This window comes from Adiantum capillus-veneris, chromosome 6 (genome assembly GCF_014529385.1).
Source record: "Adiantum capillus-veneris isolate H3 chromosome 6, ASM1452938v2, whole genome shotgun sequence".
Taxonomy (NCBI): domain Eukaryota; kingdom Viridiplantae; phylum Streptophyta; class Polypodiopsida; order Polypodiales; family Pteridaceae; genus Adiantum; species Adiantum capillus-veneris.
This window is the reverse complement of record NC_140936.1, coordinates 157902519-157919735: the sequence shown is the minus strand read 5'-3', so window position 1 is coordinate 157919735 and position 17217 is coordinate 157902519. Positions and strand designations below refer to the sequence as shown.

The window sequence follows — 17217 nt, the reverse complement described above, 5'->3', positions numbered from 1 at the left end:
AGGTATCAAGGCTGAAATGATTAAATGGACAAGCAAGAAAACAAGATATTGGATATGCGATACATTTAAACTTGCACTTCAGTATGGCATGCCTCATGATTGGAGTGCAAATTGGATCAAACCTTTGCACAAAGGAGGAGATGTAAACAATGTGAACAACTATCGCACTATAATGGTTGGTTCTTTAATGGCAAAGTTATTTGGATGTATCATGGAGATGAAGATAAGTGAATGGGCTGAAAAGAATGGCAAACGTGCACTTGGCTAAGCAGGTTTTTGAAAGCATCATAGCACTATTGATCACCTTGTCACTCTTCGAGTTCTTATGGAAGCGTCTCGATTGAAAGGAAAAAAGTTGTATTGTTGCTTTGTGGATTTCAAGAAAGCTTTTGACATGGTACCGCGAGGAAATATTTGGAGACGTATGCAAAGCCTTCAAGTGCCGAGAGAATTTATGCATGCAGTCTTTCGCATCTACCAAAAAGTGATTTGTTGATTACGTATGGGAGATGGAATTTCAGAATTTTTTGCAAGCACTATTGGTGTCAAACAAGGATGCCCACTTTCCCCAACCCTCTTTGGGCTACTCATTGATGAATTGGAATGCATGGTTCTTGACTTTATGCAGCAAGAAGGCATAGAAGAGGTTAAGATTGGAAATGCGGTGATCATGCTTTTGCTTTATGCCGATGATGTAGTGCTCTTGGCACATACCTTAGAAGATGCACAAAAGCTTATGAGTGTCTTGGAACGCTTTTGCCTACATAACGGGCTGATCGTGAATGGATCCAAAACCAAGGTTATGCTTGTAAAGACCCTCAATGATGAAAATCCATGCATTGTATATAACAATGAGAAACTTGAAGTGGTAGATCACTTCAAGTACCTTGGCCTTGAGGTTCCATCCAATCATAAATGGAAGGATGGTGCAATGCGTAGCTTGGAAGCCGGAAAGAGGGCCTATTATGCATTTGAGAACATGTGCAATGCAGGAGAGATCAAGTGTTGGGCTCTCAAAAAGTATCTCTTTGACACATTGGTGACACCGGTGCTTCTTTATGGAGTGGAGGTGTGGGGTGGAAGCATCGGGAAGTCTACTTGGAAAGAGTTTGAGAATGTCCAAAAGCGTTTTCTCACCAACTTTCTCCAAGTCAAGACACAAACACCCTACATGCTCTTACTTCTTGAGTCAGGATTGCTTCCCATTGAGGTCTTGGGCATGCAAAGGGTTGTGGAGTACATGCGTAAGACACAACGTAGCCCTTTGCATCGACTTCCTAGAATCGCATATGAAGCAAGTCAAATGGTTCAAAAGACATGCAAGAGCAAAATACTAAGTTCGGGGTGGATGCTTGATATCAAGAAATGGTTTGGAAGATGGGATGCATGTCACTTGGTCAAGGATGCGTCGATCGACTCCCAAGTTAATGAGGCCTTCTTACAACGCCAATGTATCACGGCTTGGGAGAAATCCGGAGGTTCTCGCTTCAGCCATTACACCACACACGTTGCCCCAAACTACAAATCTCTCTTCTTCTCGGAACGAGGTAACCGAACCCATTCCTACATCCTTGAGCCCATCCCGTTGAGTGCGATCCACACCATTGCCTCCATTCGTCTTAGCTCCCATTCTCTACGCTGCGAGACAGGACGTTGGGGCACTGGCGAGGAGTGTCATCGACTTTGCACCTTATGCCCTCGTCAAGTGCGAGAGAGTGAGTACCACACACTACTTGAGTGCTCAGCTTTTGACCACATTAGGTCCTCTTTTCCCCATATATTCAGCCATGATCTCTCCCTACATACCTTCCTCTCCCAACCACGATGTGGACTCTCTATTGCGACGCTCATTTCAGCCATTTTTGAGCATCGAGAGTCACTTATGAACTCCACTCACACCACGTGACATGTTCATTTGGTCCCATAGGTCATATTTGACCTCCCAGGACGATAATAGAACTATCTAGAACTCTCTCTCTCTCTCTCTCTCTCTCTCTCTCTCTCTCTCTCTCTCTCTCTCTCTCTCTCTCTCTCTCTCTCACACACACACACACACACACACACACACACACACACACACACACGTCAACACACATTTGTTGGAAGGCACCGAGCTAACAAAGAGAAAAGGATGAGTGTCTCAGGCCTTGCCAATGCAGGTCTTCCAACACAAATCTCTAAATTTGAAAGGAAATGAAAGTGGAAGGGATTCCTGCATGGATACAACCCCACCCCCTGCCCCCCCTACTCGCCATCGCCAACTCATCCAATGCTCACTGCATGCACCTTCCACTCCACCATGCCTCACAATGCTGGGGAGAACACCATGGGCAAGTTCTCCATTGTGTATGTTGTGTCCACCGCAGCTCTTGTAGCTCAAGACAACCTAGTCGAAAGGATGACGTCACCATGCCATTGACACACAACACACGCCAAGGACTAGCTCTCGTGCTCTGAACTTCCCACAACACGTAGATGCCCTCACAAACAATATCTCTCCCTCTCTCTCTCTCTCTCTCTCTCTCTCTCTCTCTCTCTCTCTCTCTCTCTCTCTCTCTCTCTCTCTCTGAAGTGCGATCTGATGTCCCTTCCACCATAGCTCGCAGGGCAAGCAGCATGTAGTTGCATCTTACCATGGCACACCTCTTCCCTTGTAATGCTTGTTGGATCTAGACAGTCGCTTGCAATTATATCCCATCAAGAAAATCTCTCCCCGTCGCTTCCTGTCTCGTCAAACCACATGTCATCTCTCTCTCTCTCTCTCTCTCTCTCTCTCTCTCTCTCTCTCTCTCTCTCTCTCTCTCTCTCTCTCTCTCTCTCTCTCTCTCTCTCTCTCTCTCTCTCTCTCTCTCTCTCTCCATTCCCCCCTTTTTCCTCCTCAAAGCCATACAAATATCTCCACACCTATGGAGTCCCAGATGGGTGATGGGGACTATGGGCCCAAGCCCCTTTGCTGACGTGTTCCCATTAATTTTGATGTGAGCATTGTCTTCTTCTTCTTCACTACATCGCGGACTCAAGTCTCAAAGGATGAGAAGAGAAGGTAGATAGAGTCTAGAGAGGGGGCCAACGGATCAGCTCTACCGAAATTGGAAGCATTTTCACCAGGCGACAAAGCGCGCTCACGCTAGCAGAACACTGTCACGGTCAGCTTGTAAATATTCTCTAAGTGCTATATGGATAGAAGAATATTTATTCTTTACCAAGAGCTCCCATGGTGGCACCTATGGAGTCCCAGATGGGTGGTGGGGACTATAGGCCCGAGCCCCTTTTTGGCATGTAAGTTTTTTTGTTTTTGTATCAAGGGTGGCACCCTGTTCAACCATGGACTTTTGGTGTTGGATTGATCGACCGGGTGGCTCCCCTTCTTTAGCAGATGTACTTGGTCTCATGTTGTTGTGTGGTATGGTCGTCTAGCTAGTTGATCTAGGCACCCTAGCTCAATTTTGAGTAGGGTCGTAGCTTGTAAATTTTTTGTTTCTCATTAATATGATATCACTCACATATAGTTCCGCAAAAAAATAAAAAAAATACATCGAAAACATTTTTTTTAAAAGCAAACATAAATATATTAAAAAGGAAGGAAGAAAGAAGTACAATGCCTCAAAGGTTGGGAAAGAGGCTCTCCCAAGAAAGAAAAACTAAAGGGCTAGGGACTAAAAATACATAGCACATCTCTCCGTAATAAGAACATAATTTTGATCTCCACTGTTTCTAGGGAGTCTCTCTCTGAGTGAAGGCTAAAGGGACATGTGGGACTTCATGAACGTCTTTCACAGACAATTTAGCCAAGTATTTGATTTCTAAGGAGAAAGCATACACATAAGTGTTTTGTTGAAGAGGATGAAAAGTAGCATGTAGCCTTTGTATCCAAGCAAACCAGAAGAAGGAGTTTCTCCACAAATTCCAAAGGGCTACGTAGATCCAAGTGGCATCATTCCCCAATGAGTATTTCCTTGTAGGTGAAGGGTTGGGGATGGCACAGAGAGAAAATATGATGGAGCATATCTAGAAGAGTCTTTAACTTAGGGCAAGAGAAGAACCTGTGAGCAGTATCCTCCATCCGGTTGCACCTGGGGCAAGTTTTATCACCAATGCCAGCTTGAAGGGCTCTTTTACTAGTCCACAGTCCTTGATGAATCACCAACCAACTAAGGTAGGAGTACTTTATTGGAATTGGGTAACTCTATAAGGACTTAAATATATAGATCCACTGCTTTGAGCTCCAACTTAACTGCCATTTTTTTGTTAAATCTGGCTTTGTGCTCGAGGCAAAATTTTGGGATAAGAGAGAAGCTGTTAAAGAACAGTAGTTACTGTTTGGCTACCATCAACATGAGGTTATTGGCTTGAAGAGGCTGTTGATATTGGACTCCCAAGAGAATTCTTCTTTGTTCTACTACTTCAAGACAACCTGCAGTCAGATTGAACTTCAGTCCTATCTTCTCCATGTGTCATCAACCTTCCTGATCTAGAAGATCTCCCCAAGTCCTCAGTCCTTCTTCAAGCATTTGTGAGCTTTGATGCTTAATCTAAAACTGCATGTTTAGCAATATAACCAAACCTCAATGAATCATTAGTGAAAAAAGAAGGGTTCTGGTAGAGCTCAGACGGGACCTTCCAAGCCTTTTTTTATCTCTTCCCAGGTTGTCCAGCATCTAGAGGAGATGGAGTGCTTAGGAAACTAGATGTCCACAGGTGCTGAGATAAATTTCCACACCGACAACTTTGACCAGGCTTTGTAGCTTTTCAGATGTCTCCTCTCAACCTTCTTTCTTAGAAGACAAGCCCAAAAGTCATTGGAGCTGGTAGACCTTAAGATCCACTTGGCTGACATTTTCTTAGCGATCCTTTCCAGGTCAAGGATACACAATCCACCTCTAGTCTTGTGCATAGAAAAGATCTTCCATGCAGCCTTAGGAAACTCAGATCTCGATTCATTGGAACCCCACAAAAATAGCTGCCAAGACTCGTGCTTTGTCCTTGAAAAAGGGGACAAAGTCCTTGGCCTTTTTCTTTTTGAGAAGATCAAACATTTGCTTAGTAGGCCTGTCAATTTTTCTTGCCCAAAAGTCTTTGGTGAAAACAAGGGCACTACTAGCTAAAAGGAGCTCTTCCTATCTAAGCTTCTCTTTAAGGGTAAGAAGCTCAGCGGAGGGAGGATCTATGCTAGGGCAAGAAGTTTCTAATTGCTGAATCTGTTCACTGGTAATTTATCTCCTTTAGCCCTCAATTGCTTAGCTATCCTCTTGTAGTCACTAAGCTCTTTCTGCACAACCTTGACTGATCTTTCCCATGCAGTGAAAGCAGAAACAGAAAGACTAAACTCATGTTCAAAAATGCTTTTGACCTTATGCTTAATAACCCTCAAATTAAAAAGAGATTGATCTAAATGGGACCAACCAAATTTATAGCAAGTCTCAACCCTGTCTAGTTCAAAGATTACTGGCTTATTCTGTCAGAAGAGGAGAAGGATCAAACTTACACCCAATCTGCCAATGAGCTTGCATTAGACTCACGGTCATGTACATCCTAGCCAATCTAGCAAATTTGAAGCAAGTGCCTTGTTGCTTGTTGGTCTTGGTGACTCCATTGCCCTCTGAGACATTTAAAAGGTCAAGTTTGGTAGAAAAATCATTCCAAACTTCCTTTTCCCTACCATACATCATCCCTTCTATTTCCATCTGTCTTTGAGACTTTCAACCATCTTAAAATCCCCAACCAGCATCACAGGGTTAGTACACAAAGAAAGATCTTGCCACAAGCCACATCTGTTTGAGACTGAGTTAGGGGCATAAACATTGATCAGAAAGAACTTAAAAGGGGTAGAGAGGGTTATGGCCACCCAATAACCTCTGGTTGATTTCTTGACATCCGAAACATATGTAGCATACTTGTTAATCAGCCCTATTGCAGCTCCCCCCTTCCCTGCAAAATGGTCAGTAAAGAACCAGGTATGGTTGCTACTGATTCTTTTAAGATTATACTCCAAAGTGCTATTGGTAGCCTTGAGTTCCAAGCAGACAAAATCTGGGACAAAACTGGTGTCATTTAACCAATTTTTAATACATATAGCTCTAGCTGGCTCGGTACTAATGCCTTTATGGTTGAGAGTGAAACCTTTCACACTTGGATACTTCATTTTTTACTAGCTTTAGAGGGCTTTGCTAGAGAGATGGAGGCTCGCCCTAGATCATTATTTTGTCCTTCTCAAAATTGAGCCGGCCTACTTTCGAAAAGCTCCGCGTTTGCTTTTCTTTGAAGTTTGAGGCGAGGCATAGCTTACTTCAATAAGCAACACGTTCTTGAATCTTTTTAGATTCTCAAAATTGAGCCGGCCTACTTTCGAAAAGCTCCGCGTTTGCTTTTCTTTGAAGTTTGAGGCGAGGCATAGCTTACTTCAATAAGCAACACGTTCTTGAATCTTGTACATTCGACTATCTAGCGTTTTCCGGTGGCGAATATGGCGATGGCTACGCTTCCCGAGTTTGAGCTGGAGGTGACAGGCACAGAAGGCAGGGCCTCACAAGGAGCTTTGGACGGCTTACCATATGGCAAAAAATAAATAATTGCTAGATATCTTACTAGTTTCAATACACACATCTAGCAAAAGTGCAAACTAGTAAGTGCGAGAATACTCCTAGATGCATCAAGTAGCAATCTTCTTACCATATAGTAACTTGAGTAGCTATATGGTAAGATAATTGCTAGATGAATAAAGAGAGTTCAAGCTCACTTGCTAGTTTGAGATGTGTTATGAAACTAGTGATACATCTAGCAAATCAAAGATATGACATAGTAGTTCATCTGGTAACTTCATAACAAAAAGTGGCAATCCTCTTAGCCCTACTCGATGTGTCTCCCAAAATTATCTCAACATCCCTACCTTTCGGTGAAAGTCCTCATCCTAGAACCTGTGAAATCCACACTTTCAAATAATCAATCAAGCCATGGCAGTTGCAAAAATTCACAACAAGAGACATGACTGAACTAACCACTACACAAAACCACACAAAACTATGGTCGAATGTATCGTGCTCGGATCACGATCTACTTATAAAGCATTTTGCCTTATAAAATAGTGGTCATACACAAGAATTCAATACAAGACAACTCCCATAGGCAATAGAGCAGATCCACAAGAAATCTCCCCATCACATATATCAACCCACAATATAAGCTGCAAATTCCACATGCTACTCCACAATCAAACCACAAGGGGTTACCCTTGCCCTCACTACCATTTTTTATGGTCCAGCCCTAAGCAATGGCTACAACTCCACCTATTCGCGTACTCCAAATCCAGCTTCATTAACTGCTTCGCTCAGTACTCATCCTTGCACTCTTGCAACACTGCAACTATATATAAAAGCAATCATATAAACACAATGCAAATAATCCATGATTATTTCTTTACATGATATGAACTTTAAATCAATCTGTGTACAATCAAGGCTTGTAATTCACTTAAGAGATGCACCAAGAATAGTTGTTGGTAGGTTGCAAGAACTACTTACATACGACAAAGATGTGAGCACAAAAGCCTTGCTCAATCAAGTTTTGTACAGAAGCTAGCAGACCAAGGCACCAGACCATGGTTACCATACATGTAGCAGCAAATTTGATGTCCTCGAGGACCCTTGTAGCCTACAACTGGAATGGCTCTTGTTCTCATGCCAAAATAATATGCCAGTAAGGCTATTGTCTGCAACCATCACAACCCTTTCCAATCATTACCACCAAGTTATAAAGAACAGATAGCTTACACTTATGAAATACATTTGCTACTTCATACATAAGTACATCTTGATGTTCAAATTAAGTTTCAAGATTTGATTCATATAAGCTTTCCTTGGTACTTGAGTTAAGCAACTACCATCACTTTTCAACCCCTGATTTGTTGAAATAAGTTATAACAGCCGAAAAATATATACAAAGCTCAATCCAAAGATTTTGTAGTCGTTTACCTTGCTTGTCCTCAGCCTTCGATAGCACCTAGACGAGCTTGGAGAGCAAATGAAGTCCGCATCACTATTAGACATTGCAAGGGTAGCATTGATGGTGTTGCCAACAGAAGTCTACTAGAAGAGCAGTAAACCTTCAAGAAAAAGGGACACGTAGTCATACAAAAAATCAAGAAAGTTTCTTCAAGAGACCTAATTGTGGAATATATACCTTCAAGGGGGAGAACGCATACATAACAACTACATTTGATGCAAACTTCAAACTTCAAAAGCTTAAAGCCCTCCTCGCATTCGTAGGGAAAAGATTTCACATACCACAAGCCATGATCTATGGCCAAAAGAAACAGTCGTCAAAATTAAACCAAAGTTACAAGTATTTCAATAGGAAGGCTCTTAGATGGTCTTACCTCGTAAGAGCCAACATAAATAAGACCGAATAAGACCTGTCAATTCCTTACTGGGAGCTCATATGACAACCAGTTAGATTGGAACCATCACCTACACAAATTACTAGCAGTTGCAATGTCGAATGGAGCTGGGGTATGAGCACGTACCAAACAGGTGAGGGGAATGATCTGACCCTCCTTTGAGTCAGGAATTTTTTCATTGTGGCCATCATCATCCTCACAATTACGCGCCCGTAAGCCCACTCGCTTTTACTATGGCTCTCAGACAAGAAACAAAACACAAACAGCAGAAAGGAAATTAAAACACCATGCAAACACAGGAAACTAACATACCTGGTGCTTATGGCAGGCTCGAAGAGAGAGGGAGAGATCCCAGTTGGGGGAAGTGACGCCAGACTTCGCTACAGAAGCCAGGCGCAGGCAGAGCAGGTTCCTCGGGTCGGCTCGGGGTTTGGGCGCATAGTCGATTCTCTGTAGAAGGGTCGCTCAGGGTTTGTGCCCGTAGTCAGTTATCTGTAGAGTAGGAAAAAGCCTGCGTTCGAAAAAACCAGGTTTTCCATTTGTCCACCGCCCAAGTGCGCAGTGGAACAAGGGGAAAATTACCAAAATACCCCTCTAATTTGTAGAAATCCCCAAATTACCCCTCAGATTTCAAAAATTCCTCCAAACACCCCCAATGTTCTGTCATAAATTCCCATTGGGCCCTTCAAATTTTCCAAAATTCCCAAAATACCTCTACTTGTGAGAGTAAAATTCTTCAAAAAAAAAAAATTGTAGCTTTTCATAAGAAGACTAATTGCCTATCATACATGATGCTAACCCTAGAATTTGAGTTGGTTATGTATGCTTTGGAAATGAATTGCTTCATAATTTTAAACATAATTGCCTTTTTTGCGAGGTAATTTGTGACAAATTACATGCTAAGCACTCAAAAACGGATCTCAATTGTCAAACAAGAATAAATATTAAAAAATTCATAAAGAATCCACACAAAATAGATACCAGGGTATTTTGGGAATTTTTGAAGTTTGAGGGATATTTTGGGAAGTAAAGTTTCTACCATTACTCCGGAGAGATGCAAGGGAGGCTCAAAAATAATGCAATCTATTACTAAGAAAACTCATTAGATAGAAAAAATTCAATTAGCAAAAGGATAGTTGACTTAGCATATTGTGGTTTGTGGCTGAGTGTGAACCTACTTGTAACTACCTCTCATGTTAATATAAGGAGCTACTCTCGGATACAAGAAGGAGCCTAGTTTGTTCTTAATCCCGTGTACACCACATTGGTGGAGATGGCGGGCATGCCCAAGGCAATTAGGGACGTTTCTTACTTTTCTTGCTAATTTCTTGAGCCCGCTCATGGCATTCTTGCTTGATACCGGGTACGGGTAGAGAGAGAGAGAGAGAGAGAGAGAGAGAGAGAGAGAGAGAGAGAGAGAGAGAGAGAGAGAGAGAGAGAAGATAAGAAGGCAAACGCCATTGTGCTTCCATAGTTTTGATCGCAGCGAGACGAACAAGAGGTGGTCTCACCCTCGACGAAGAGGGCCTTTGCCTTGGAGAAACAAGTCCCAGTCCTAGAGGTGACAAGGAAGCTGCTCCTTGTGGAGAAGGAGCCGTGGCGATGGCACATTCAACAGCGCTAGGAGTGTGTGCATCCTCAACAAAAGCATCCCTCAATTCAAAGCATCAAAGACATATTCACCAACCTCCCAATATCTTCACCTTTCTCCAGGTAGGCGTCAGGTTCACGGGAGTTTTTTGCATCAGCTTCACCAACTCCATCAGGCTTCAAGAAGCCTGAAGTGATCAAATGGTGGGAGAATATGCCCACCAACAAAGCCACCTTCATTGGTGTGGTCATTCGCGATGTCAGGATTTGGTACCTTGATTCAGGAAAGATCGTTGCTAATTCTTCCATTCAAGTCACTCACCCTGTTAAATTAGAAGACAACTGGTTCTATTTAGAGTTCTGGGGTGACTTGGCTGAAATTGCTGCAGTAGTTAATGACACCATTTTTGTTTCTAGCTCTATGTGGTCATAAAAAGCGACTGGCAAGGATGGTTTAGAGAAGACATTTGCTAAGGTGGTAGTCCAAGAATCTACAGTGACCAATTGGTTATCATGCCTCGATTTTGGTCAATGTTTCCTATGACAATCTACGCTGAAAGACATCTATGCTCCCCATTCTCTTGGGACCTTCAAAGCTCTTGGTGGTTTGGTTATTTGCAATTGTTATTGTTGTCAGTCTATTCGAAGATATGGGAATTGTTGCACATCCATTGTTGCAGAGGTGCCCAATCCTTCCGCTTTCACGTGCATAGTTATGTTCTTCTTTATGTTTTAGTAGTACTAATTTGCCCATTATCCTTCTTTCATAGTAGTAGTTCTTGCCAAAGAAACCTCATGATCACACTGAGCCTCTTTTGGATGGGATGTACTTCACAAGAAGATCGCGCCCATGTCATTATAGCGCGTCTCTCAATTAGTCATTCCTCATCTTGTCCATTTCATTGGGATAGCAGGGAGATTAAGTCACTAGTTGATGACATCAATGATGATATCACCAGAATAATGTGAAAACACACCAAAAGCATTTGCTAATTGTTACACACACACACACACACAAATACATACATACATGTGTGTGTGTGTGTGTCTGTGTGTGTGTGTGTGTGTATCTATGTAGAGAGAGAGATAGAGAGAGAGTGAGAGAGAAGAAGAAGAAGAAGAAGAAGAAGGAGAACGAGAGAAAGAGCAGCAATCCTTGCAGCAAGACCTACAACATCTTCAACATCGCCTACATCCTCAGTACCAGGACGTACATCAATGCCCTACACAATATTCCATGTTGCATCATATAAGCTCACATAGGGTAATTGTCCCCATCCAACCTGTCCTCAGCAGCAAACATCTTGAACACATTTGTGTTGTTGTCAGCCATGATAAATGCTTCACCTGATGCGAAAACTGCCCGAAAATAAGAGAAACAAAGCGGGAACAACACGTGCTATATAGCACAAACCGTAGAAGACTGTAAGGCACCTGTTATGCAGAGAACGACACTGACAAAAATTTTGCACAAAATGACAAAATTGCCTGTGCAGACCTGCCTGTAGTGGAAACGGAGGCCGGAATGAGCCTGAAGCAGAAATCTGAACAGACTAAGCTCTACGAGATCTCGAATATTTATCAACATATGAACGCTCGCCAAACCTCATTGAAATCGAAGAAAGTGAGCAGGTGTGTGCTAGAGCAGCTGGCGACTAAGCCCGGGAGGATGCAACCTACTCTGATGCCAAATGTTGGAATTAGGGTTGCAGAGAAACACGCACAGCTTGGAGAAGACAAAGGAAGCTCAAGGCACACAATAGAGAGAGTGTTACTTAGTGTGCAATGGAAAGATAGATAGCCCTAGAGTGATGGGCATATATACAATGCTCGGGGGGGAAAACCTCCTAAAGAGGGAAAAAATGCCCCAGTGGTCCTAGTGTGTTCACACACATCACTACCACAGGTATATGGTAACAATAATTAAGTTCTTACTCTCAAAGAGGAAAAAGAGGACACATGTCCAAATGAAATCATAAAATAATACAAGAGACAGAGAGAGAGAGAGATAGATAGATAGATTAAATTATCGTCCGCGGAGGTTAAATATGACCCATGGGACCAATACAAAACATTGCAACCTTTGCATCTAAGTGATCCGACAGATACATATCAGTTAAGGACTGAGGGTCCATCAAAAGGGTAAAAAGAGAAGGGGAGAACAAAAAAAAAAAACTAAGGGGGCTTATGTGAGGAGGGAGCCAATTTGGGAGTTCAAAACTCTTGAATGATGGTTTTACCACCTCGATAGACTGCCCATTTACCTTGCTTACATGCTTCATGCATTTTCTTGAGCTCGCTTGCTTTAACCTTGAGTTGATTCATGGTTAATTCTTAGGCAATCCAAATCTTTTTTCCTTTGAGGAGGCGGGATTGTTGTAGCAGCTTCATCCGTTCTTCTCTATCCTTGAAAGTGAGAATACAATGCTCAGGTGGTACATGCCTACATGTGTCATTGATCCAAGAGATGGTTTCATGTTGGATACTAATTGGTTGGAGAATTTCATTGAGCTTGACGATTGCTTCTTTGAGGGTGTCCTCGTGGGAACACCATGGTGAGGGTAGCCCCCCAATTCGGACCTTGAGGCCAAGAGATTCTTGTAGTCGGCTTTCTTGTAGGGCTACTTGTTTTTTGGTGTCAATCTTGTGTGTTGCTTCGTTGGCTTCTTTTTGGACTACCATGATAGTCTTGGTGAGGGAGGCTTCTACTTGTTGTGCTTTTGTAACAAAATCTTGGCTCTCGTCTTCTTTCGTATCCTCGAGCTTACGCAAGCGTTGTTTGAGGCTTTCATCCTCCTCAATAAGTTCTTGAATTTGAACCTCTAGGGCTACTATCCTTGCTTCTTGGCGGGCAATCGAGTCTTTCCTTGGTGCAGTTGCCACTGCAAGAAAACTCTTGTGTGTGCGGGGGACGGGGGTATCGGAGGAAGCCATATGGACTCTTCCAAAATCTTGAGGGCTCAAAACCCTAATGTAACTTTGTCCCAGATTGTTGAAAACAGACCTGTTGAAACAAAATTGTCCCTTGCTGCCACAAGGGGTGAGAACAAGCCATAGTGGCAAAAACAAACCATATTGGCGTGAACAAAGCTAAGAAAAAATAAAAGGATTCGTTGATTGTTGCCTCCTGTATAGGCAGTGTATCAGCCAATAATGAGTTGATAGCGTGCTACAAAGCGCGGGACAGAAAGAGGTAGAATCTGACATGCTACAGAGCGTGGGATGAGCAGAGGAGTTGATCTATGCTTAAAGCAGAGAGCAGGTAGCGAAAAGGGGAGGGTGAGGGTTGAGCTTGGGAGGGGTGGTGTTGAAGCCTGGCGCCTCCCCACCAGGCTGCCCTTTGCCCAGGGGGGCTGTGGAGTTCGCTTAGGGTTTGTTGAGAAGTGGAGAGAGAGAGAGAGAGAGAGAGAGAGAGAGAGAGAGAGAGAGAGAGGTGTGGAGCAAGCATGAGAGGGGGGTATACTCTCCCACACACACACACATTCTCTCATTATGTGGAGTGCAAAGTGCAAGATCTCCATCTCCTTCTCCAGGTTTGTTGAGAAGTGGAGAGCCTACACCAACACTCTTGGCTATGGAATGCAAATCCAACCAAGAGCCATGCTTCAATGCTTCAGCTTTCCATCTTCTTCATCTTCATTACTATGCTATTATGCTATGCTTAGCAAGAAGAGTGATGATAAGTAAGGAACTATTTCTTTCTCCTATGGAATGTTTCTTCTTCATCTTCCCTACCCTCATTCCCCACTAGCTCTCTCCACCCTCGAAAGGTGTTTGAGGCCTTGGGACTGAGGCTTGGGATAGTTAATGATTCTTGCAAAGTTTATGTTAAGCTCATGATGCATGAAGCTTTCCATCTTCATAGCATCACCAAGGTCACAAGGAACACAAAGATTGTATTGTAACAAAGTCTCTCTTGATGGGAGAGTTTATAATACAAACGCCTTTTGGAGGGGAGACCGGCTCCAAGTAAATCCGGTCCTCAACTATTGTCATGTTCTCTAATACTCTCTCTCTTGCAAAAGTATTGTTCATGCCAAGTTAATTAAGTACTATGTTTATGTTGCTATCATCAATTAAGTTCACCCTGTATGTTCTCAAAGTGATCTCGCAAAAATGCTCACCTTAATTCTCTTAATTCCGCTATCCTCAAAGTTCATAGGCCATTCCCATTACAAGAGAAAAAAGTCATATTCAAGGTACAAAGGAGATGCATTAGATTGGTCATTTTCATCCTTTTTCTCTTTCTTATTGAATTGTGCTGCTTCCTAGAACTAGTGCTACAAGATTTTGTTGATTAATTTTATGCCAATCAAGGATACTTTGATTTTTCAAAAGAGGGACTAGCTCACTGGATGATGGCATCAATGATGATATCACCCAAAAAAAAAAGCACCAAAAGAATTTGTTATGTGTGTGTGTGTGTGTGTGTGTGTGTGTGTGTGTGTGCGCGCGCGCGCAAGATGGATAAAAAGCAAGACCTTGCATTCGAAAAACTAGTTGAATTTTCAAGTTGATGCTTAAGTTAGGCCCTAGCTTTATGGAGAGCCACAAGGTTAGTGGAAAAGAATGGGTGACACTTAGGGTTAAATGGGCTTTGTTCTAAGGAGCTCTTGGACTTGATGCACTTAGTGTGAGTTATCAAGAAATAGAAATATATTGCAAGGGGTGCGGGTTTTAAGGCCAATCATCCTCTACCTACTTGGTGATCTGTTTGGTTGGTTTACACCATTTTTATGTTTCTTTCAAAAACCTTTCTAGTCATAGTGAGAACTAATTATAAATTATAGCATTTAGCTCCAAACATAAAGACTATTAAAATATTATGAGTTTCCTTTGTTACAAGAAAATATTGTAGTACTTGATATTGCAAGTTCAACAATAATAATCAAGTAAATTTTGTTTAAGATGATGAAAGAGAGTTGTGATAGGATTTCACATGAGGAGAAACCATGAAATCCTCAAAAGAAACTTAGGATTTAAACAAATTTTAGAGAATACATGGTTTCTGTAAGGAAAATACGTCAAAACCCCTTTCTCATATAGTGAGTGTATATATAGAGTCAATGGAGCTTTTAAGGATTTTCTCATATGGTTACTTCATGGAAAATAGATCAAAGCCAATTTCTTCAAGGGTGAGTATAAAGTACGAATGTACTTTTTGAAGAGCTCCCCATACAGTAAGATATAGTTACTATATAGCAAGTGTTGAAAGTCAAAATTGCTATATGGTTATTGCATTGGAGTAAGCATTTGCTACTTTCAATTAGCAACTCCTCTTAGTTATTAGATAAGAAATGCATAGGCATTGTATAATTGTTAATTCTATCTAACCGTTATGAACTTACTATATAGCAAATCCACAAAAACTATTGTTTTGCTAGTTCTTTCTAGCAATTCCACCACAAGCTTAGGCAATTGCCAATTCCATCCAACATAAAAGCTATGATTTGCTACTTCCAACTAGGAAATAGCGTGAACAAGATCAAACTTTCTATACGGTAACATGTTAAAAGTTCCTTGTGCCTCTGCTGGGGTGCTCAGACTAAGCGTCGATGGTGCTGCGCGGCCAGCTGTATTGCAGTAGACATTTGCAGCCGCCAGCCGCTATGCCGACATGGAAGACTTCTACACGGCAGGCATGATTCTTAACAAGATGGCACTTTTCGGAGTTTTCGATGGGCATGGTGGCACAGGTGTGGCCGAGTTCTGTGCCCGCAACTTCCTCTCAGATACCCAAGCCCGGGTACTGGAATCCGAGGAAGGCCTGCACAAAGGCCTCCACACCTCTTTCTTGAAGATGGACGAGTGCCTTCGACCTCTGTATGAGCAGCACCAGAGCACAGCGGCAGCACTAGCTGGGGGCCGAGAGGATGAGGACGAGGACGAGGAATCCCCCCCCTGCCCTGGGAGCACGATTGTCGTGGCTGTGGTGGACTATGAAAACCAGAGGGTGGTGGTTACAAATGTCGATGATTCTCGTGCCATCCTGTCCAGGAATGGACGGGCCGTTGATCTTGCCAGGCCTCAGGAGCCGGAGGATGCGGTCGAGAGGGCTAGGATCGAAGCTGCAGGGGTTGAGACCTTACCCACCAGGTACATCTCTACGCTTGACAAAGCTTCCACATTGGGAATGTGGAGATCTATCGGAGACTTCGAGTTCAAGATGGATGCAGCCCGCAGCCTGCAGCCCGAAGCAACAGGCAGTCATTGCAGTCCCAGAGATCATGGAGGAGAAGCTGGCAGGGTGCGAGGAGTTTTTGCTGCTCATGTCTGATGGCATTTGGCTGCCTAGCCAGGAAATTGTGGACTTCGTGGCAAGGCAATGGAGGCAGGGTCTTTCTATGCCTCTGATGTGTGACATGTTGATGGATTGGGCCAATGCCAATGACAACATGACTGTCCTGATTGTACCCCTCTTGGTAGGGCAGGCAGGGACCAATTAAGCAGTTGAGCTGCATCCCCACGGAGGCCGGATGGCGAGTCCCCATACCGGTGCATCACCATCCGGATAACACTGTGCGATTCCTCCCTCATAGTGCCAATATGATGCAGCTTGGAGGCTCCTGCATGTCTTCTGTTCTATTCAAATGGAGGCGTGAGACCTTTCGCAAGAGTCACGCACGCGTGCTCTACAAGGCCCCACATTCGTGTAAATACCATGTTGCAGACTTGCGTTCAATGGAGTAGATCAGCGAGTAGGTGTTGCTTTTGCTGTCTTCAACCCTCTCTAGTTGGCTCATCCAGGATATCTCATAGCAGAAATGTGTGCGTTCATATGTGTGGAAGATCATGTGAGTGCAAGCACATCTACATGTGCAATCCCTCTTTAACTCTTGCCAAATTGTACGGTTTTGTTAGACAGCATGAGTAAAACTCATGACTTATTCTATTTGCTAAATGTGTGTGTGTCTATGTGTGTGTGTGTATGTGTGTGTGTTTTTTGCTTCAGTTAAAATTGTTCGGAGTAAATTTCCAAGAAAACAGTGGGGACCTAATTGACATACCATTTATGTACAAAAGGTGTTTAAACACTTCATCTAGTAAGAACCAATGACATGATATCTCAATTAAGGTTTCATAGCAGATGTGATGTTTAGGCCATGTGATGTTTAAGCAAGAGAATGGAAAAACAGGTTAAAAATAGAGGCCTGTGATTTTAAAAAGGGACTATCATTAAATTTTTAACCAACCGTAGAAGTTCATAAGCCCATGTGCACTCCATTGTGTATACC

The 17217-nt window shown here is 42.8% G+C and overlaps 2 protein-coding genes across 2 annotated transcripts; one reads left to right on the top strand and one right to left on the bottom strand.

Moving 5' to 3' along the window:
- Positions 1–8081: 8081 nt before the first annotated feature.
- Positions 8082–10234, bottom strand: LOC147456581 (uncharacterized). Its single transcript, XM_086513864.1, has 6 exons — positions 10080–10234; positions 9851–10012; positions 8519–8623; positions 8372–8421; positions 8176–8292; positions 8082–8098 (listed from the first exon to the last, which is right to left on the bottom strand). Exons 1-6 carry the CDS (start codon positions 10232–10234, stop codon positions 8082–8084), a joined length of 606 nt encoding a protein of 201 aa, XP_086369990.1.
- A 5227-nt stretch (positions 10235–15461) lies between these two features.
- LOC147456580 (putative protein phosphatase 2C 58) lies at positions 15462–16406 on the top strand. Its single transcript, XM_086515505.1, has one exon. The coding sequence runs from the start codon at positions 15600–15602 to the stop codon at positions 16257–16259; it is 660 nt and encodes a 219-aa protein (XP_086371631.1). The 5' UTR covers positions 15462–15599; the 3' UTR covers positions 16260–16406.
- The last annotated feature ends 811 nt before the right edge of the window (positions 16407–17217 follow it).

What these genes read in the sequence shown, in the direction of transcription:
- LOC147456581 (XM_086513864.1), bottom strand. Translation starts at nt 10,234, where the DNA reads ATGACCACACCAATGAAGGTGGCTTTGTTGGTGGGCATATTCTCCCAC. An exon ending in AAAGGTGAAGATATTGGGAG is followed by an intron (nt 10,013 to 10,079) that starts GTTGGTGAATAT and finishes ACACACTCCTAG; the next exon opens with CGCTGTTGAATGTGCCATCG. An exon ending in TCATTCCCCTCACCTGTTTG is followed by an intron (nt 8,422 to 8,518) that starts GTACGTGCTCAT and finishes ATGAGCTCCCAG; the next exon opens with TAAGGAATTGACAGGTCTTA.
- LOC147456580 (XM_086515505.1), top strand. Translation starts at nt 15,600, where the DNA reads ATGGAAGACTTCTACACGGCAGGCATGATTCTTAACAAGATGGCACTT.